Here is a 22915-nt window from a genome sequence, read left to right on the forward strand (position 1 = left end):
GGGAAATTCTCGCTTTTGAGTCATGAATAGATACCGTTTGGAAACACACGGTGAAATTTCAGGCTGAGACTGGTACAGACATGAAAACTATTTTTTCAGTGTCTCCTTAGTATATTACCAGTGGTGTTCAAAGATTTTGACCCTGCAACATTATTTTCATTCTGATAGAGCAAAGATATTTTGGAACTATATTTCCCTGCCCCACCCCCCAGATTATCTATAATGGGCCATGACTGCTTGAATTCTGTAAATATATGTAACTCTCTTCAGATGGGCAGTGACCAAAAACTAATCCTTGTGTCTAAACATTGGTAATGTACTCTTCATCCTCCCAGTCTATTCATTCTGGATTTATAGAATCCAGTGGACAATTTAGTGGACAATCCCTCCTTTATATTAGTATTTATAAGCCTTGGGGTTACTAAAGAAGAAGGTTCTACCAGGATAATAGGGACTTTCATCTTTGGTCAAATGTTAAAGCAGCTTCAGGGCAAATAGGCACATGTAACATTAAAAACTTTGAGATCTATCTAAAAGCTTTATTTTACAAATGAGGAAACTGAGGGTCAGGAGATCGAAGGACCTCACGGACTCTGCACCACATGGTAAGAAACTTGTGACCCTGCAACGTGCTTCCCCTTGGCATTTGTCCACCTGCCCAGTGACTCGTCTGTCCTGGGTGTATCAGACTTGTCACCATTGGCGCATTGGGCCAGACAACTCTCTGTAGTTGCGGTGTTGTCCTTGCATCTCCGACCTCGAGTCTCTAGATGCCAGTAGTATCTCTTCATCCTGGTCATGACAACAACAACAAAATGCCTCTAGACGTTGCCACATGTCCCCCCAGGGGTAAAACCACCCCCTGCCCATAACAGCTGGTCTAGCCCAAGCCGTAATCAACTATTCCCTTTTGTGTTTTCTGGCAAAATACCTTAAGACACTAATGCATCCTATTGAGTATTACAACTCTGAATGGTTTCCAAGAAAAGGGACTTCCCTGCTTTATTTCACACAGACAGTCTTTCAAACTAAGTACACAGCCCGACCCAGGGTAGCCAACCCCAACTGATTTTTAGCCCAAAGGAAGCTCAGAAAGGGACAAAACACAGACTGACAGTTTTGATTCATGTTTAATGAAAAAGAAGTTACATGAATAGAAATGGACATAAAACAAAGAGATCGATCGGGGAAATATGGTGATAGGTGGAACGAGGGAAAAATCATCTTATTCCTGAATTTATTCATATGTTCCTATCTGTTATTACTGATCCAAAATATCTCCTTAAATCCAAAGCAAAGTCATAGTTAGAGAGTTACTGATGTTTTCATGGGAGCTCACCAAAGTAATGTCCAAACAACACTTTCCCATCCCCCCCCATGCCCCCAGAGCGCACACAAGCAAAGGCAGAGATGTTTACTGGCTGGTAACGTGGCGTGAAAGACATGCGGTCTTATCAGCTTTTTATTACAACAGCAAGTTAGCACTGGTAGATGTGCTTTTGGCACAAACACGCTTTCTGCTAATATTTTCCTGAGAAAGCTTTTATGATATGCAACCATTTATTCTCAGGACAATCAGTCATTGAGGGATTAAACCTAACTCTGGTGAACATAAATAGGGGCGCAGACGTTTCTGACTGCGGGCTGAGCACAGCTGAAATAGTCAAGACGTGAAATTTAAAAATACACAGATATGAAAGTGCAGTGAACCTCTCACTAGTTTGTTTCATGGCTCAATTCTGTTCATGATTCTTGGCCGAGTCAGTCAATATTCTATTTTTATCGTTTTCTACCCTGAAGTACAGTATGATCACATCTTTCTCAAGAAGGAAAAAAAAATCTTTGGCAATGAATTATTGATCTCGGAAAACATAGATTGGCAATAGGTTTGCTTTGATCATCTTATTGAAAATAAAATATCCCTTCTCTCAAACTGGATCTGGCAAGCATTAAATTCATGATAGACGTTTGCCACATGGGTAATAAAAAGAAACCATAAAATCTTACACACTATCCCTTTAAAATAAAAATCTTTGGGCCAGCACACAGCAGTCACCAACCTTCTACGCTCACATTGAATCGCTTCAAGTTAGGATGAGCCCTGTCTCTTCTGATACTGTATTCTAAGCTTTTCCAGCTGTTCCACACACTGGGACTGAGCCAACTTCAACGCCCGGTTCTCCTCCATCAGCACCTCGAATTCGCGAGCCAGCTGCGCGGCATCCCCCTTCTCCTTCTCTGCCTGGTCCAGCTTGGCGATGAGCTCCTTTCTGAAGATTCAGGGGGCAGGTGAGGAAAAAAGCACACAATTTAATGCAAGCAAACTAAAGGATGCAGTAACAGCATAATGGAAACAGAATGTTTCCTTCTGCTTTTCTGAATTTCACCATCTCTACTGACTTCCAATGCCTTACTTTCAGCTTTTCCAGCTTTGCGAGTTTTAGCCACTTTATTTTATTCCAGCACCTCTACCGACATGTCCAAAATACTAAATATAGAGCAAAAAAGCTCAAGGAGTCCTTCGACGATCAAAAAAAAAAAAAGTGATTTTTTTTTTAAAGAGTACAACAAATTGTAAAAGTTATAACTAGTTGGGGGGGGGGACCCAGAAACTCAGTTTATAATTTAAGATCGGATCTATTGTCTTATGGGTAAAACTATAGTTTGTCCTTTACCTTGTCTTTGTCTTCCAAATTCAATTACTGTCTTCCTTTGTTTTCTCCTTCAGGGCTTAACAAATCTCATTTCGGCTTCTTTGAACTAAAGAATCCAACTCCTTCCTGCAAATATTATTTTCCATGTCCTTCCCTACTGCTTATGTATATCTTGCAGCCCTATTTAACAAAACAATGTATCTACTTTTCGTGCTGGCCCGACGCTAGAATTCAGGAGGTAGGGTAAGGTTATTGGAGGGAACTTGTAGTGATTAGGTCTTAAACAAATTCAGTTCTCAGTAATTACATGTAAATAATGCACTGATATAAATACACATAATAAGGAGCTGAAGATTCCCAGTCCAGGTTTAGATTTACTGAACATGACAACTCAAAACAGGTCCACTCCCTTTATGTGAGTCGGGAATCCTAAACTAGATCTAACCAAATTCTTTGCCTATAAGCATGTGTCAGATTTCTTTCTCTGTAGGCAAAAGCCTAAGACACCTGGAAGTCCGCTTTAACCAAGTGATCAACCTTGACACCACCAGTAAGAAGATAAATAGGTATCGCCGGCACCAAGGACACATCCTTTTTCTGGTATTCCTGCCAAAACTGCATACACTAGACAACCTCAAATTGAGGGAAATTCTACAAAATTGCTAGCCTGTACTCTTCAAATTGCTAGCCTGAACTGTTCCATATTTAAGGAAACTAAAGAAAAATGACAACAAAGTGCAATGTGCAATTCCGGACTGGAAAAAAATTGCTGTGAAGGACATTGTTCAGAAATTGATGCAATTTAAATGTGGATTGTGAAATAATAGTACGGCATCAACGCTGAAATTCTTGATTTGTAATTATCGTACTGGGGTTAAATGAGAGAATGTGCTTATTCTTAGAAAATACTGAAGTACTGAAGTATTTAGAGCAATGGGGCATAGATAGATAGATATAGATAGATAGATAGATAGATAGATAGATAGATAGATAGATAGATGCCTCATCTCCCTGAAAGAGGGAGAGAGAAGCCCAGTAGTGTGCAGTGTTGATGGAGGGAGAATAAAGCACAACCAGAGAAGTGTTTAATAATTAGTGAATCCAGCAAAGGATATATGGGAGTTCTTTATACAATTTTTGCAACTTTTCTAAGTTTGAAACCATCAAAAATAAAAAGTTACCCCAGGGCACCTGGGTGGCTCAGTTGGTTAAGCAACTGCCTTCTGCTCAGATCATGATCTTGGAGTCCCAGGATCAAATCCCAAATCAGGCTCCCTGCTCAGCAGGGAGTCTGCTTCTCCCTCTGACACCCCCCATGCTCTCTCTCTCTCTCTCTCAAATAAAAAAATAAAATCTTTAACAAAAAATTTACCCCAGGAAAAAGACAAAACACAAATCAGAATTGAAGTTCTAGTATATTTTTCCTTCACCCAATGTACTGCTTTGTGCACCTGCTTTGATGACCACTGAGCAAAACCAGGCATTGGAAAAAAAAAAATGCCCAAAGAGGACAAAGGGAAGATAAGCTGGAACAGTGCTATACATATACACAAGGTTCCTTTGGGCTCTTATTGATCTTTGAATTTTCCATGGTATCGAGAATATGAAGGCTCCCAATAAATACTTGCTGAATGAATAATTAAAGAGTAAGATACCTCAGAGACAAATCACATGTGTTCTAAAGATGAGGAAATAGAAATGCAAAGTGCTTAACTTAGTGGAAAAAGTCACCCAACTAATAAGAGCGAGCCAGAAATCAAACCTATCCTTCTGATTAAATGTTTAGGGTTCTTTGCCTCTAAGCATAGTTTAAGCAATAAATGTCAATAATTAAGGGGCGCCTGGGTGGCACAGCGGTTAAGCATCTGCCTTCGGCTCAGGGCGTGATCCCGGCGTTCCGGGATCGAGCCCCACATCAGGCTCCTCCGCTATGAGCCTGCTTCTTCCTCTCCCACTCCCCTGCTTGTGTTCCCTCTCTCACTGGCTGTCTCTGTCTCTGTCGAATAAATAAATAAAATCTTTAAAAAAAAAAAAAAAAAAATAATTAAATATTAGTAAAGTTCCTTATGTAACTGTCCTAAAGAAATTGATTAGCAAAACGTAAAACTCAAACGAACTGTGTCACACGCATAATTCACATGGAAATAGAGTTTTGCTTTCAAATCATGGCCTGGAAATTGGCAGTACCCGGTATAAGGATAGCTACTGTCCTGATTCCGTATATGAACTCGCTTAAAACTCCTGAGGACATCTGTTACGCGTTTTGACTGGTAAGAAAAGATAAATCACACAATCACATATTTTACAACTAAAAGGAATGATCATGATGGTCTAGTCTAGTTTTCTTGTGTTGGAGAAAGTCAATAACAATTTCTTCCGTACTGGAATCAAGAGGACTCCAATGATAAGTTTCTAAATTAGCTTGGTGTATCTGATAAGCAATTACACAGACATTCAATGAACACTGTCAAAATGTGTGTTGTCTTCTGCCCAAGACCTATTTATGTAGATGTGTTTATGTTCGTCCATTAGCAATTCATAATTAAACCTGGCACATCAAGCTATGGAGACAATCTTATAAATAGATGATCTGAGGAACAAATCAATAACTATAATTGGCGAAAATGTGGTCCTGCCTTTGATTTTGTGTTTATCATTTCTAGCATTCCCTTCAGCGTCATGTGATAAGGGGGTAGAAGACCATCATTACAGGAATGCTATTTCTGAAATCAAGAACCTATAAGATAGTTTCCAACATGATGTACTTCAACAGTGTACTTCATGACCTTGGGTCCATCATAGATCATCTGCCATCCCCATCCTAAGCCATATGCCTGGAGAAGTTTTTATTTGCTATAACAAATGGGTGAAGGGAAAGCGCAACTGAAGAGAACTTTGAAACTTTGTGGAAACTAATGCCGAAATTAAGGAGATTCTTTATGTTGCAGGAGGTTGGGACATGAATTCATCATTAGGACAAATATTTCTGTTTCTGGAAAGATCACTACCATTATTCTGGGGACTTTCAAAGTTGACTAAGTCTTTTACTTGGAAAAGACAAAATCTTAGATGTTTCGGTCATAATGAGCTAAAGAGTTTTGGGTAATAATGTGATAAAATACAGTCTTCATCATGGGGAGAAGTTTATTCTAAATAATGATTTAGACTGCACTATTGGTGGTTCTTAAAAGACATGTGCTCTAGGACAAGCCTTGATACACAGGAAAGAAGGACAAGCCTTGATACACAGGAAAGAAGCAGCAGATGCTTCAAGATGGCAAAAAAGGATGTGAAAGTCTACCTTCATCGTATGTGGGTGGGGGAACAATCAATGGTATTGAAATGGAATTGCAAAGCACAGTCTAGACTGTGGTAATTGGAGCCCTACAAATGAATAATCCATAAGGAATAAATATATCTCATCATTTGGGAGGCAAAGGACAACACTTTTTGCAGAAAGAAGTGAGATTTGCTCTAGAGTTTCTCTTGGCACAATCAATCTTTTGGGCCAGACAACTCTTTGCTACTGGAGGCTGCCATATTCACTGGCATCATAGAAGGCTTAGCAGCCTCCCCAGCCTCTATTCACTAAATACCAGTAGCATCTTCCCCCACCCCCAATTATTAGAACGAAAAATGTCTCCAGACATTGCCAATATCCAGGGCTTGGGGACTGAGGAATTGGCTCAGTTAAGAACCACCTACTCCAAAGGAAATGGAGATTTCCACTATCAATCACCCCACAAAGAGTTAATCCTAGAATAGGAATAGATGAAAAACAAAACGTTGCCTCATTCTGCTCCCCTAAAGATTGGAGCCTCTTTCCTTAGCAAGGGAGACCTACTTAAATGCACTCTCATTGAGAAGTGGTAAATATTCTGTCCCTCTTAATACGGTTCCAGGCAGAGATTAGATGGAGAGATACTAAGGAATGAGATTCCAGTTAGAAGACTGAACAGCAGATAATTAGATGGCATAAGAGGCCCAAATCATTATGACTGGAGCATGAAAGGAAAGTGTAATCTCAAAGCCTGGAGAAGTTTGGAACAATGGGATTTCACACAAAACTAAATCCTAAAAGGGAAAAATGCCCTCGGCTATACCTCTGGAGCAGAGTGAAGAGCCAAGACAGTTCTTTGGTTCTATTCATCCCCTCAATTAGTTCTTGAAATCCTATTGCAAACCAGGCACTTTCCTCCATTCCTGCTAGTNNCGTTGCTCTCAGGAAGCATATCTCCACTGTCAGAAAATGAACGCAAGTCTTATACCCTATGCAGAGGCATCTTACCCGTATCAGGATGCCTTAGGGAAGAGGAGAGGACTCCCCCCCATCTTACTGCTTACGCTGCAAACACTTACGGAGAAATCTCTCCATTTACTATTGCTTTATGACAATAAATTTGCTAATTTCTGGGGGCTGTGTAAATTTGTTTAAAGAATTTTTTTAAAAGCCTGGAATATAAAAGTGAGATTTGGTTTTCAATATCTTCTAGCTATGATACCATTTTTCAAGGAAAATCTCACCCTGAAGTGAAGCAAATAAAACCAACCAAATAGGACTTTCTCTGATTGGTCTTTGGACACTCCCTTACCTGACACCCCCTTACCTGACACCCCCTTCATCCCCAATCTTTGAAAGGTTCCCCAGAACACAACTTAAAAAAATCTGTTCCTTCAGGAATGTCCTAAAGAAATAAATATTTCTGGTTAAACATAAAAATCTATTGTTATTGGAAAATTCAGAACAAATTAAATGCCATGACTGAAAACAAATCAGAACAGGGCTATTTTTTGACTACGCTGTTACAAATTACATATGCTCCCTTTCCCCCATCCTGATAACTTCCCCTCAATAAGATGTTGCTCCTTCAATTATCATTTTATGTATTTTTTAAAAGATCTGAAGATAGGGGTGCCTGGGTGGCTTGATCGATCTGTTAAGCGTCGGACTCTTGGTTTCAGTCAGGTCATGATCTCATGGTTCTGGGATCAAGCCCCACATCAGGATCCCCACTGAGTGGAGAATCTGCTTGTCTCCCTTTCCCTCTGCACCAGCCCTTCTCCATTCATGTGCTCTCTCTCTCTCTCTGAAATAAGTAAATAAATCTTTAAAAAAAAAAGATCTGAAGATATAGGTCTGATATTTTTGTGTTATCCCCATATGAACATCCTTTTCTAACGTTTTGCCTGAACCCACAAAAATTATATAACATTTTTTCAATTCTATAATCAAAAGAGAAATAACCCAACTGAAAAATGGGCAAAGGATCTGAATGGACATTTCTCCAAGAAGACATAAAAAGTGCCAAAAAACACATGAAAAGGTGCTCACCGTGTTCAGCTGTGAGGGAAGTCTCAATCGAAACTACAATGAGACATCATTTTGCAGCCACTAGCATGGCTTTAACCAAAAAGACATAAGAGTCGGCAAAGATATGGAGAAGTCAGAACCTTCATATGTGTCTGGTGGGACTATAAAATGGTGCAGCCACTTTAGAAACAGTCTGGCAGTTCCTCCAGAGGTTGCACATTGAGTTATCACAGGACCCAGCCGTTCTACTCTTAGGCACATACCCAAGTGAACTGAAAACATATGTCCACATGAAAACTTATACTCGAATGTTCATAATTAACCAAAGAGCAAACAACCCAAATGTCCATAACTGATGGATGGATAAATAAAACACAGACTCGGCAACAATGGAATATTATTCAGCCATGAAAAGGAATGAAGTACTGACACAAGCTACAACATAGGTGAACCTTGAAAACATCATGCCGAGCGAAAGTAGCCAGTCAAAAAAGACCGTATACTGTATGATTCCATTTATATGACGTATCCAGAATAGGCAAATCCATAGAGAGAAGGTAGATGAGTGGGGGTCGGTGGCTGATGGGGAGAGGGGGGAAGGGGTACAAGGTTTGTTTCCTGGGGCATGAAAATGCTCTAAAACTATGATGATGGCGGCACAACTCTGTGAACATACCGAAAATCAGAGTTATTTTTTTTAATTATGTAACACTTTTCATCCTGATTTTTCTAAGAGTTTATCTCTGTTTCTGACATTCTAAGTCAATCTTTGAAACACCACAGCATCTGGCACGATGTCTCACACATACAGAAGACAACTGGTGTCTCCTCTGAACAAGATCAAATACCCTATCTGGAGCAAAGCAACCTCTACTAATTGTAAATCTAATTGTAGATCTAATGGTAGCTTAATCTATACTTTAATTTGCTGTCAAAATATTGGTGATAAATTTCAGAAGTCATAAAATGTCTACCTCTCACTTTCTCCCATTACATCCACAGAAAAAACTGTGTTATATTTTAAATTTTACAATATTTATTGAGAAAAGCATGTACACATTTGATTTTATTATAGATCCAATTCTATAAAAATATCGGTTCACATTCAAAAGGCCTAAAAAGAGGCAGAAATAATAGTAGGAATTCTGGACGGATGTCAGAATTCTTGGTAAGTTTTTAAAGCCTTCAATAAAATTGTCATTTTTTTCAATTGAGAAGAAAAAAAAATCTAATAAAAGTAAGAATAAGCTTTTCATACATCAAATAAGCCAGAAGTGATTCTTTAAATTAAATTCACTGCATGCTGAGTTTATAGTCCTAGGAAATGTTTGACTCTCTTTATCTATCTAATAGACATGATTTTAAATAATAGTTACAATCAACTCTTCTCTCTCCTCCTCACAGTCTCCCAAACTTGATCCAGGGTGACCCCCTCTGGAGATGAGAGAGAAGTTCAGCTTCACCTGTGCCCACAAGGCTTCACTAAAGAAAACCTCTTTTAAAATACCTGAGTTAGCTTCTCTCTTTGTCTCTAACTCACGCTAGCCAATCACCAGAGACAACTTAATCGCCCGCACTTTATGAAATGATGGGAAACAAGTTCTTATCCAAATCATCAAAACACAGAGAGCTAATGACTTGGGTCAGATTCATTTGACCTAATTTATCTTGCTTGAACGCAGAGAATGTCCCGGAAAATATATGCTACATAATGAATTTCTGCTTCAGTAAAGTATTAATGCAAACAATGATCACCAGTAACCCCTGGAGGACCAGTCTCATTTATTTGTAGATATAAGATATATCATACTTCCTATTTGAACACCTTATCTCAGCAATTCCTTATTGCTGATATCGACTCTGTATTTTAAATAGGGACCATACAAATTACAAATGACACATCTGTTACACCATTTGTATACACAGAGGGTATGACCATGTCTTATAATCAGTCACTCGAAATCACCCTCACTCATGTTTGACCTAAGCTCGGTGGTTGGGACACAAAGAGATGTTAAAAGGTGTCCACATTTGTAGGGGATTATGCCCAGTCAGAAAGTCAGGACATAAAGTTAAACAGATAACTATTGATAACACCAGCCCACAAATATGCCAAAAGAATCATTCCGGGGGCTCCTGGGTGGCTCAGTCAATTATATTTCTGACTCTTGATTTTGGCTCAGGTCAGGATCTCAGGGTCATGAGATCCAGCCCCACCTCCGGCTCTGGCTCTGCGCTCCGCGAGGAGTCTGCCAAAGATTCTCTTTCCTTCTGCCTTTGCTCCTCCCCCTGTTTGTTCACGCACACATGCTCTCACTCTCTCAAATAAATAAATAAATCTTAAAAAAAAAAAAAAAGAATCATTCCAGTGTTTTTTCTTTTACCCAGGAGGAGAGATGACCCCTGTGGAATGGTTGGGCAGGTATATTGGCTAAGCTGGCAGAGAAGGACCCAGCACTCTAGAGCTTGGTGTGTGAGCAAGGGCACAGAGGCAGGAAGAGTGGATAGGCCAACATAGCTGAAGACGAAGGATGAGGTAGAACATTCTACAGGGGTGCTAAGGCCATCGTGAGCTAGAGCTTGCAATGCAGGCCAAGAACTTGGTGTCCTTTTCCAGCAATGTGAAACCATAGGCAGGGACACCAGTTATAATATAACATTGACTAGGATTTGAAGCAGCAAGTCTGGATCCCAAATAGCAAGAGCAGGAATGGAGAAAAAAGAATCTGAGAGACTTTCTAAAAAAGAAAGGAAAAAAGATAACAAAAGAATCTGGCCTTTCCCCTGCATCTAGCCAATTATTTAAGAAGAAAGTGGGGGGAGGGGAGGGAGATAACATCATAGTGTCAAGAAAATCCAAAGTTCAAACAGGCTTAGGGAACAAATAAGATTAGTTATGCAGAAACAGCAGGGATGTTTTCAATAAAAGGCCGCATGAGTCACTATTGCATCGTTATCCTATTTTTTAATGAAACACACAAAAATATAAACTTACAAAACATACGGTTTAGTGGGTGAGCTCGCATTGCCAAAAAAAAGGCCACCCATGAGTTAACTGAAGTAAGCAAAGTCCTCCAATACTTTCAATCTGAAGAGTTTACAAATAAATACATAATTACCTGTTTTTTCTGTCTCAACAGCACAATCCACACACATACATACACACACACACACGTGCACACACGAGGAGATACATTTATAGGCTACTGATGATACAAGTCCTCCTTTAACTTCCCCGTGGGTATTATTAATAAGCTTCTACAGCTCCTTTAAGAAGGTTTTTTCAGGACTCAGATTGTGTGCAAATGTGTAATCTGAGCATTCCAACCAATTTATGAGAACTCTCAGACCAAAAACAAAGTCTCAGATTAATGAGGGGAAGTTGTGTTTTTCTGATCTCCTCATAAATATCTTCTCACCCCCTTTAGCCATCAGTCCAGGTATGATTTTATGTTTGAAGCACAACACAGCAAGGAAGTAAGAAAAGGTTTGTTAACCGAGGTCGTACAGTAAATGCAAAGTCTGACCCTACAACCCATACTGCTCCCCACCATGTTATTCTGTCCAACCATCATTCCGGAGAGTGGGGGGGTGGGGGGCAGTCTTCAAAGAGCCCCAAGAATTTTATAAATTTCTCAGAACGTATTTCACTTGCTTTGATTTAAAAACTAAATAATAAGTACATATCATCTATCACTCAGGAAGAGGAAGTGGGAAAAAAAGTAGAAAGTTAAAGAATCAAAACATGTTTGGATCACGTGTCACACACTCAACAAAACTCATTCAGCATCAACATCCCATGTACTGGGCTCGGCTTCAGAAATACGGTGCAAAGCGACACCCGACTCCCTGCTTTCAGGGATTAAAAGCACTTAGTCGTTACCATGTAGAAGGAGATGCAAATATTAATCAAAAGATCTCACTAATAAATGCATAAACAGGGTCTACACAATGCTAGGGCAGAAAGGGGTCTGAGGCTTTGAAAGTATGAAAGAACGGGGATCCCTGGGGTAGACACTGGTAGAACCGAGTGCGATTAAAAAGGAGGAGAATTCTGCTAGAAAAAGCTAAGTGTGAGTAAAATTAGAATGCTTTAATTAATTAATTTAATTAATAGAACTCTATAATTCCCTACAGCAGAACTGGAATGGTAATGGAAGCTATCAAGATTACAAAAAAAAAAAAAACCTCCTCGGGCTATTGGCCTATAAAACGCAGTTAGTCAACTAATACATTTACATTAAGCCAAAGATCCATCCCACTGGCTTCTGGACTTGACGCAGGAACTCCACCATTAAGCATTAATCAAAATTCACTTCAAGCCAAAGTGCTCTGGGGACTTTGGGCACATCCGCAGGGAACAGAGTGTGACTCTGGGTGGTATTCTGGCATTTTTAATTTCCTGAACAAAAAATGCTTATTAAAAAAATTAAGTTTCAGGTAGGAAGTCCTCCTGCTGTTCTTCTCAGTACTCCATAAAGCAAAGCATTTTGTCTTCAGCAGTTCAATTTGGATCTTTTCTATTATCAGACATGATACACACAGTGGCCTAGTAACCTCTGAACCACAGAACGTCACTTGCCCCCATCCCTCCCTCTCACCCTCACCCTCGCCCATTCCTTCCCTGCTTCCCCTGGTCCATGACCAGTAGACAGTACTCAGAGGTGAGAGAGCTCAGGGGGACGGTACTTACTTCCTTTCCTCAAGCAGAGCGATCTCCTTTTTGACCTCATTGTATTCCTCCGCTATTTGGCAGTGCTGTCTGAACACCTGCATGGATTCCGGCGAGTCATGACAAGGCGGCAGAGGCTTCACAAACAACAAGAAGAAGAAATCAGTCCATTTCTTCGCATCAGAAAACATTACCAAAGATGTCGATCTACTGATGTCCTTTAGAGGGAGATTTTTTGCATGAGAATAGCACTGTCGGTCAACATTGGACAAAGTTTGGCTGATTCTACTTGACCGAAAACACTGAGGTGGGCTGACAAATTTCCCCACATCATTCATGGGCATTGTCCGGCCTGAGCCAGAACTGCGAGGCCCATGACATGATCATTATTGGCCGAGCATTGGAGTGAAAATAGGTCTTCTACTAATTCTCTACTTCTCTCCCGAAGTCTTAAATTCTGCTTTGGAGAAGGGCTGCGGTGGGGAAATAGTTCATTGTCTGCTTTAATGACCCCTTGCTTTCTGCACCTGTAGCCCAGAGGCATAATCTCATCTTGGGGAATGGAGTAGCCCTCCAAGAAAGGCTCTCTTCTGAGAAATGCAAACAAACTGAAGAAATGATGCTGGGCTGGAAATAAAGCTTGCAAGGATTAACAAACCCCATGAAAGACCAAACCCCAAGTAAAACGATGCTTGTCACACGTGAGGCCGAAAAGAACATGGATTCTTATCTTTGTTTCTCTCCCATCCACAAGGAAAACAAAGGCCAGCAGGGCAAGTCTTTAGACCCTGACATGTTGAAAATCTTACTCCTTTCTAGAAATTATATTTTAAAGAACAAGCTTTCCTTGAGTTTATAATTCTAATTTCTAGTTAGTAACAGATTATTAAAAACATTACCTTAAGAAGCACTAGCTAATAGTCTTTTAAAGAGTGTTTTAATCACCCCACTCAATTATTTATAGAAAATGGTATATAGGGGCGCCTGGGTGGCACAGCAGTTAAGCTTCTGCCTTCGGCTCAGGGCATGATCCCAGCGTTATGGGATCGAGCCCCACATCAGGCTCTTCCGCTATGAGCCTGCTTCTTCCTCTCCCACTCCCCCTGCTTGTGTTCCCTCTCTCGCTGGCTGTCTCTATCTCTGTTAAATAAATAAATAAAATCTTTTAAAAAAAAAAAGAAAATGGTATATAATATCTGAGAAATCAATTTCATTGTTAAGTGGGCTCTTTGGTCTAATCCTTTTCTCGCTAGAGTCTATATATGTGAGTATGTGTCTGACTAGGTCATATTCTCACTAATTTTGTATTCAGAAATTAGGAGCGATGCGTTTCTTCCTGCTTGCTCCTCCCTTTGTATTCTTAGAGGACAGAGATTTCTTTGGGTGTTGTATTCAGCAAACCCACCCAGGACGTAATAGAAATTCTGTAAAGTTCTATAAAATCCTATGAATTCTGATTGATAGATAAGATGACCCCTCCTATTTATCATGAGGCCTCTGATTAGAGGTTTTCTAAAAGAAATAAAATTTGAAATAGATTTGCATGGAATTTACCTTTATATGGAACATCTCATGTCCATATTCATGGAAAATCTAATAATAATTGCATCCTTCCCTACTGCCCCATGATCACATTCATAGCATAAACTCAGCCTGCTGGAACCATTACCATCTTTCTTTGTAGAAATAAAATGAAAAGTACTGCCCAGTAGTATTACAGTATAATGCACCCCATGAGACAAAGCTCTTGCCAAAGGAATTCAGAACTCCCGGCTCCTCTGGTCTATGTCCTAGAAATCACCACCCCCTCATCAATTTCACCTGTTACCCTGGCAAATTACCAGGTATAACAGTAAGGAGAATGAAAACAATTTACTCCAGGCACCCTAGCCAAGTTGCTATTAAATCATCTGTGCCCCATGTCCTCACTGGGAGGCCCTGAGACTCTTCACATCCTATTTCCTGTCCTTATGAACATCACATAAACTATACCCAGCTCGTTCCATAACTTGCCACTACTTGTAGGTACCTGGAGTCACAAAATTAGCATAGTCACCTATGTGACAGCCAAAAGATTCTAGGATTCCATGCAAAGGGTTTATGTCCTTAAGGAAATAAATGAACATAGCCATGTACAGGAAGACATACGCTTTGTGGCTATAATCAAAAGGGAAAACTGAAAGTTACATATGTGTGTGTGTGTGTACACGTGTACATACAACAACATGTAATAAAGTTACATATAGAATTTTTTTTAATTTATGTATATAATTTTCTTAAGAAGAGAATATACATTTACATATATAATTTTCTTAAGAAGTGGAGGGTCTTTTCCTCCCCCTTAGCTTGCCACCTTGCAATCCTTTTTATTACATGGAAAGTTTTTTCATCTCTTCTGTTTTATTGGCACTTGTTATTTGTGGGAAATTTGAAGATCTCATGTGTGGGTAGTGTGATCGTGCCTCTAAGGGCATATGGGGACAGGGAGAATTTCAGGATATATTCAGTACCCTCACATGCTCTTAGCAGGACAGTCATGCTACTTACACATAACACTATTTTCAAGATTTCCCACAATTAAAAAGTAGTGCCAATTAAAAAAGGAAAAGCCAAAAATACTTAGTGTTCAGAGTCTCAGGGAATAAAAGGATGCTAGGTGTCACTTCAAGCCTCCAGCTCTCACAAGCTCTGTCTTCTCCCAACCTGGCATATAACTTGGCACCATTTCCAGTTCTCCCAATTTGTAGGAAAGCATTAAAGAGCAATAGAGTAGATTTTTTTAAGCAAGGAGAGAAGTTATATTGCATAACCCACCACAATATTGTAAAGTCATTTCATTAGTTGCCAGGGGCCAGGGAATGAAGGAAGAGGGGAAAATGAGGAGCTGTTTAATGGGTATAGAGTTTCAGTTTTGCAAGATGTAAAAGTTCCAGAGATTAGTTGCACAATAATGTGAATAGACTTAACATTAGTCAACTATACTCTTAAATATCACCAAGATGGTAAAATTTGTTATGTGTTTTCCCCGCGATTTTTTAAAAAGTTAATGCAAAAAAAGAAAATTGTCATTAGAGCTCTCTGCTGCCCCCACTCATCTTCTAAGAATTGCTGCAAGGATTTACCATCTGAGGCTCACTTCATATGCACCTAAATGCTCTCTCCTTCCCAAATTTCTCCCCAAGGAACTTAAAATTTCTCACCCTTTTGTATCTAGAGCCATTCGCCACAAACCCTAAATGTCATTAGACAAAACAAAGTGCCCCTGACAGCAGGACACGCTGTCTTTAGAAGGCCTTTGACGTTTATCCCAACCAAAGAAACTCGTCAGAGGATTTTTTAAATACATCTGGTTTGCATTCCAATAGGAATTCTGGTGAAGAAGAGTATTAAGATATTTAGGTTTGTACCCCCAAAAAAGTAGAACCGTAGGTCATGAGGTGTTGTTCTGTACAATATAGAACACTGTTGTTGCTTTGTGATCCCGTGTGTGTGTGTGTGTGTGTTTGTGTGTGTGTCTGTGTGTGTGTGTGTGCGTGTGTGTTTGTGTGTGTGCGTGTGTGTTTGTGTGTGTGTGCGTGTGCGTGTGTGTGTGTGTGTGTGTGTGTAGCATCCTAAGGTTTTCACGGAGGGTGACTCTCTTACGTTCTTATAACCCTGCAAAATAAGAGATAATATATGACCAACAGCATTCATTGAATAAAATGAAAGTGTTTGCCTGAGGAAACGGATTCCCAAAATTCAGGCACAATAATCAGGTTTCCAGTGTAAAAATGGAGCTATCGATAGGTTTATATCATGTGACGTTTGAAATGTTGAAACTCATGAATTAATCAGTCATGCATGGGTTAACAATAGCATTTAACACATGTTCCCATTGAAAACTAGAAAATAATAGAAAACAATACCGGTGGTAACCAAATGAAAAAAATCTATCAGCTTCTTGGAATAAAAATTAACAATATTTTGGGGCGCCTGGGTGGCTCAGTCGTTAAGCGTCTGCCTTCGGCTCAGGGCGTGATCCCGGCGTTCTGGGATCAAGCCCCACATCAGGCTCCTCCGCTAGGAGCCTGCTTCTTCCTCTCCCACTCCCCCTGCTTGTGTTCCCTCTCTCGCTGGCTGTCTCTCTCCCTGTCAAATAAAAAAATAAAATCTTTTAAAAAAAATTAACAATATTTTTGCTTTAATTCTCATTGCTTTGTTTTGACTATTCTCGTCCAAGGGGCTTTCGTAGTCATCGTTCCGTGCTGGGAACAGGCGAGCGATAAATAGACTCTTCATGTTGACACTGAATTTCTTTCCACATCAGGAGAAAAAAATTTTCCTTATTTTCTCCATAATTACGCTACGACTTCCCACACTCTGGATGCATTTCTCCCACACTCTTGCCTAAAGTATGAACTACTGCATTCCAAAGACAAGGAATCCAAAGATGCTTGATTTGAAAGTGAAAAGGTAAAGGAGTCCTGCGGGGATCACGGAAACAACCCTTCCAATTCACTCAACACCTTGGTATCTGGCCCACTCACAATAGAGCCAGTTCTAAGAAGGTTAGTCAAGATAGTCTGCTAACAGCGACTCAAGCCAACTTTGAAACACATTTTTCCAAGACCCAGATTGGGGTTGGGATGAGGTCAGAGCCCAGGAGGGGGCCCTTGCTCCTCACCCCCTTTCCTCCCTCTCTGCCCCATCCCGCGGCTCCCTGCGGATGGAGCTTATAAGGGCTTTAAATTACACACAGCGTGAGCGAGTCGCTACTACCCCTGGTATCCACCCCAATCATCAGGACAGATTTAACAAGATGAAGTAAGAGAGAAACCGCAGGTTCCTGTTCCAAGAATGCCGGCTTGAGCCACACCATCCCATCTCTGCTCTCTGCCCGGGGTTTATAGCAAGCTCCTCCTGAAATGGACTCCCGTCCTCTGGAAAGCGCCCCGTGGGAAAGGACCCAGCCAAGCATCTCTCTGCAAGGGGCAAAGCCAACTTAAGTGCTTCCGTTTTCTACTTGGCTTCTTCAAATACTACTGGCCCCATCCACTTCAAAAAATGTAAGAATTTAATTTTCCTCTCCCAGCTTTCCACACAGAAGATTATATTTAGGAAGCTAAATATTCTACAGTTGCTGAGCGGACTTTTTATTTATTCCTTGAATCTCGGTGTTATCTTTATATGGGGGGGGAGGATGGAGGTATCTGGTTTAAATTTATGTTTTATTTTAATGTCCCCAAATTAACAGGCACAATTTGTTAAAACTAAATGGAAAAAAAATATCATCAGGACTAATTGCAATATTTGAAAGCTCTGTTGTCTTAAGGTTTAAAACACTTTTGAAAATATTTTAAGAATTGTTGGATGGCTACTGGGGTTCCCCCCACCAAAAAAAAAAAAAAAAAAAAAAAAAAGGTAAGGCGCTGTAGTAAAGCTCCAAGGTATCTGTGTATATTTCCCGTGTGGTCACAGCAGCCAACAAATGATAAGATACTTTTCAACATACGTATGAGAGAGAAAATGCAGACATTTTCAGTGTTTTCTATGGGATTATGTCCTAATTACATTTCCCGATGGATGTTCAAGACAGTGTAGCAGAACCCCAGAATGCTAAGACTTCCCCATTTTCTATCATTTTCCTTTCCAAGACATCAAGCAATACACTGATGTAAGACCTGAAAGAAATTTCTGGAGAGACTGCTTGGATAACAAGATATTACAGCACACAACTGAAGCTAGGAAATTGTTTATTTGTGGAGGTGACATCAGTTTCTGGACTTACTAGACTCTGTCTGAGAAAAGGCAAGTTCAATGTGTACCACAGAGACACCTGTCACTGTCTTCTCAGATTAGATGGGAGGACTTTAGGAAGGACTGAAGCTATTGCTCAATTTGGCTTAAAAAAAAAAAAGTCATATTGTTTTCAAAGTACCTTAGCTTAATGAAAAGAAGAGAGGGTCAGAACCTCTATCCCTAACTCAAATATCCAAAGAGATGCTTCTCTTGTCATTTTACACATACAAAGATAAATTACTGGCTCTTAAATACTTCATTCAAAAAACTATTTCACTAGAGAAGGAAAGTAACGTTAAATGAGCAATTATTTTGCCAAGCACTGTGCTGGATCTACTCATTATCACATTTAATTCCCACAATAACAATGTGAGATCAATACTGTTGTCTCCACTTTGCAGTTCAGAAAAGTGAGGTTTAGAGAAAGTAAACAATATGCCCCAAATCGCAAAACTGGTAGATATGGAGCTGAGATCCAAATTCAGGCCAATCTTATGCCAGTGCCCATGTTCCAGTCATTGTAATTCCTGTTAGGAACTTTGTTATAATTTACTATTACCATATTCTCTACCTGATTATAAAAACATATTCTTCACTGCAATGCAATTAAAACCACATTACAGCTTAGCTTTGGAGCATCTGTAGGTCAAACGAAGATCTCCAAAACAAAGCAACATGGTTAAATTTTAAGACAAACGTGGTGCCGACTCAGACCATTCTTTGGAACAAAGAGGGAGGTTGGGCATGACCTCCTTTTCCAATAGAAGGAAACTGAGCCTAACGAAAAATAGTGATTTTTCAGTCATTCTTAGAAGTGGACATAGAACTGAGCTCCCTTCTTTGGAGTGTGTTTGCAAAACCAGCTCTACCCAACTCCTGCCTCTAATAGGCAGAGAGAATTTAGAAACCAAGTTCCAGGAAAGGGATCTGCATAAAATAGAATTAACCTACCCATTGCCCCCGGGCTGAGGCCTATGGCCCACAAACGAATGTTATAAAGAGATGCTCCTTTTAACACCTACCTTACCCCAAAGTCTCTTGCCCAACCTTTTGCATTAATAGAGACATCAAGAGAAATGTTTGTCACGGCTATTCTTGCACAGGGCTTTTTTGAGCTTCTGTGAAAATAGAAGCACCACGAATTACATGCTGCAACATGTCCACATTCTTGGCAAAGCAACAGAAAAATCTAGGGGGTCAAGTTGGTGAGAGAGTATCCACCGAAGAGCTACTTCTAGCTGCATTTTATAAACAGCACAAGAATGTGTAATGGATAGCAGAAAGCCAGAACCGGTTTTACAAGGCTGTTCTATCGCCCCATGATGGCAACCTCACGAACCAAAAAAAAAAAAAAAAAAAAAAAAAAAAACCCTCTACCTATGGAAGTAATTTAAGCAGTCCCTAGGTTTCCCGAAAGCTGTAAGGGAAAGATAGCGACCGAGATGTGGAGTCCAAGATCGAGGCGGAAACAGCAAATGTACTCGGACCACAATTTGACCTCAGGTTTCTCATCCCTGAAGTGGAGACGTAGTAGTTAGCTTACACAGTTATGGCGAGGCCCGAATGAGATTATTTGCAGGGAAGCGTCACTTGCCTAGCAATACTCAGTGTACACGGTGGGATTTAAATCTGAGGCTATGCAGAGAGTAGGGCGGGCAATAATCACCTGGCATCATTTGTTTTTCATCTGGCACGTTTTTAAGGCTCCTGTAGAGATAATCAAGAGTCAGTTTATCCTCGAGCAAATAGTGACAACCACAAGGCACTTCGCGTGTCTTTGTAACCTAACTTTTATTCTTCCGTAGAGGATTATGATGGTCGGTAAAATTCCAAGAGCCATTACTATGTGATGAAAGCACATGACACTGACTGTGAAGATGGCCTGCTCCCCAGAATGGATTGCTCCTTTCCTACATAAAGCATTTTCATTGCTTTCAATACAGAGACTTCCTGCTGCAGAATGGCTTAAATGTATACGCTTACGCTAAACATGGAAAGAAGAATCCGCTTTTAGATGTCATTTTCTGTGTTAGCTTTCCCCTCTCACCGTATTGTTTTTGAGCCCTTCATGCTCTGGAGGACAGAATAAAGGTAGCAGACCGCAGCCCCAGACGGGGCGACCCTAACCAAATGGTTAGGACATGGACCACTGGTAAATGTTTATAACAAACTTGATCATATCCTTCACCCAAAAATCAGGCACTCGCTTAAGTGATTTAAGGTGGGAAGCTGGGAATGTTCCCTCCATTCATGAAGATGTAAAGCGATACCATATTTTAAGGGTAGAGGATGGGGGGGTTCAAAACCCATGAGCCAGAAAGCAGCCTCTCAATGGCTTATCTCGCTAAGGATCAATGAAGATGAAATAGTCTCATTGGATTCAAGTAATTAAATAGACCTAATTTCTAATACATATGTCAAATGGAATTAAAACCATAAAATCCAAATGCATCTTGCGATGCTCTAATAGAAAAATTGTCTGGAGAATTGTAAAGAAAGATCCGTGAATCAGGGAAGACCATTAATGTTCCCAAAGGCAAAAAAAAAAAAAAAAAAATTGTCAATACCAAAAAAGTAGAATTAACCATCCATCATTTGACGGAGGAACCAGAACCTAGATATGTTTTTACTGTTTTATTTCCAAAACATGTATATTCCTTATTTTCCTCTAACTCCCATGATAATAAAACAACTCTGAGGTGACAGTAAAATAAAGGAAAAAAAACAACTGGGACTGGCGGGGGAGAGAATCTAGTTTTTCTCTAAAATCCCAATTATACCACCAGCAGCGGTGCATCTTCCCTTCTGTGAGGACAGAATCAAAGCGGGAAAGTTGTGTGTGTGACGGAGCACACCAGACGGGAAAGCAGACGGAGAGCGGACTCGTTCCCCATGGTGACAGAAAGCAATACTCAGGGTATGTTAGTTATCGGGCACTGGGGGAGCTGGGCTGGAGACCAAAGAGAAGGTGGAGATAAGATAGCTGAGAGCTGCAGAGGAAATTTTAGAGGAGAACAGAGCTGTCCTTTGACATCTGTGGTGATCAGCATAACCCTCCCACCTGCTGCCCACCCTTCAGGCATCTCTGCATAACAGATACCAGTCTGTTGAGGGGGCTCTCTGTTGGAGGGTTGTGACGGCACCCAGGACCGTGGCAGAGGTAAGAAGGAGGACTCCTCCAAGAAACCTAGTCACACCTGAGTCATACTGGGTTGAATTTTTTTAGAGACCACTCCAGTACTAGAACACCAGCTCTTCAGATCTGACCTGGCTACTTCCAGGTTTTTTTAACTCAGTTGTGCCGGGTACTGAGATCAGAACCGGAACCAACCAAAAAGGACATTGTCTTGGGTTGCACATGGGCTCATTCTTGGTTCTTCCCACCTCTGTTGAGGGCTATTCAGGACCAGGGGTCCCAAATGTGAAAGACTTCAGGATACCAGTCACACCCGCCAATGGGAAAAGCTTCTGGGTGTAAGACAATGGCGGACATCAGACCTAATAGGACGTAGAGGTTATAGACCCCACCTAAAGTTTTTCAAAATCAAAACATAGAGAGGAAAAAAAAAAAAGTAGTGACTAAGTAAATGTCCATGTGCAGGATTCAAGACCCCTGTTAGATTTGTCTAAGTGTGACTACAAAGTGAGGTATTCAAGAGCACGTCTGACCCATGGCTAGTATCCAGGTCTTTGGGCAGAAACTCTTCCTAAACCCATCTTTGCCTGGAATAAACATATGTCATCTAAAGAAAGTTGAAATGTCATAAGTCAGTTCCTTTAGAATGATTCTGGCGTACTAAAATGGGATCTCTTTGATAGATCATCCGTAAGCTCTGCACATGAAATAGTTTTCTCATGGGTCAAACCAGACAGTATCGGAACGTTTAAGTTAAAATCGTTATATTCTATTGAAAGTTGTCGTCAGAGGACTGGGGAGGAGTTGGGGGTGGAGGAGAGAAAGGAAGATTATTCTGGAGCCTCCTCTCCACCCCCAGCCCCGCCCATGACAAGTCACCTCTGCACGGTTTATCACTAAATCACTAATTCGAAATGGGCCACCAGTGCAATGGCACAGAGACATTCCCTGCAAAGGAGGGCAGGGACCAGCCCTGTTCCCAGGCTCCAGAAGTCCTTAAAAGGAGGAGGTTGCTTACGCTGTAAATTTTTTATATTCTCGTGCAGTCGCCAGATACCCAGACAGGGACGTTACATGTGAGTTGCATGACTTTGGAGCTCTAGAAGTGGAAGGCTTGATGACTTGAAAATTCCCTGCTCTGTCTCCAAGTCAGTCTTTTCTCAATGAGGCCACTTGTCCATTCACAGTATCTCATGAAACTAAGGAGGAAAAAGGAAAGACTCTGGATATATCCTTACCTGTAGCTGCTGGTCTAATTCTGGAAAGACCAGAGGAATGGCGTCTTCAGGAGGTGTTTCATCTAGAACATGAAAATAAAAGGATTCTTCATTATAGAGCTCTTTCTCTCTTGGGAGGTGTCCTGC

The 22915-nt window shown here is 40.5% G+C and overlaps 1 protein-coding gene across 5 annotated transcripts in view; it reads right to left on the reverse strand.

Moving 5' to 3' along the window:
* Positions 1-503: 503 nt before the first annotated feature.
* The window catches only part of MAP3K7CL (MAP3K7 C-terminal like), a 36722-nt gene continuing 14310 nt past the window's right edge, over positions 504-22915 (reverse strand). For 3 of the 5 annotated variants that reach the window (XM_008701795.2, XM_008701798.2, XM_040621062.1), the window contains 3 exons: positions 22790-22851; positions 12659-12774; positions 1112-2270 (listed from right to left, as the gene is read on the reverse strand). In XM_008701795.2, the coding sequence (XP_008700017.1) occupies positions 2090-2270; positions 12659-12774; positions 22790-22851 (359 nt within the window). In that variant the 3' untranslated portion in view covers positions 1112-2089. Of the gene's footprint in view, positions 793-1111; positions 2271-12658; positions 12775-20081; positions 20229-22789; positions 22852-22915 lie in introns of those variants that run through there. The other 2 variants (XM_008701797.2, XM_008701800.2) reach the window with 2 other exon arrangements.

This window comes from Ursus maritimus, unplaced genomic scaffold, assembly GCF_017311325.1.
Source record: "Ursus maritimus isolate PB19 unplaced genomic scaffold, ASM1731132v1 scaffold_4, whole genome shotgun sequence".
In the NCBI taxonomy this organism is placed as follows: domain Eukaryota; kingdom Metazoa; phylum Chordata; class Mammalia; order Carnivora; family Ursidae; genus Ursus; species Ursus maritimus.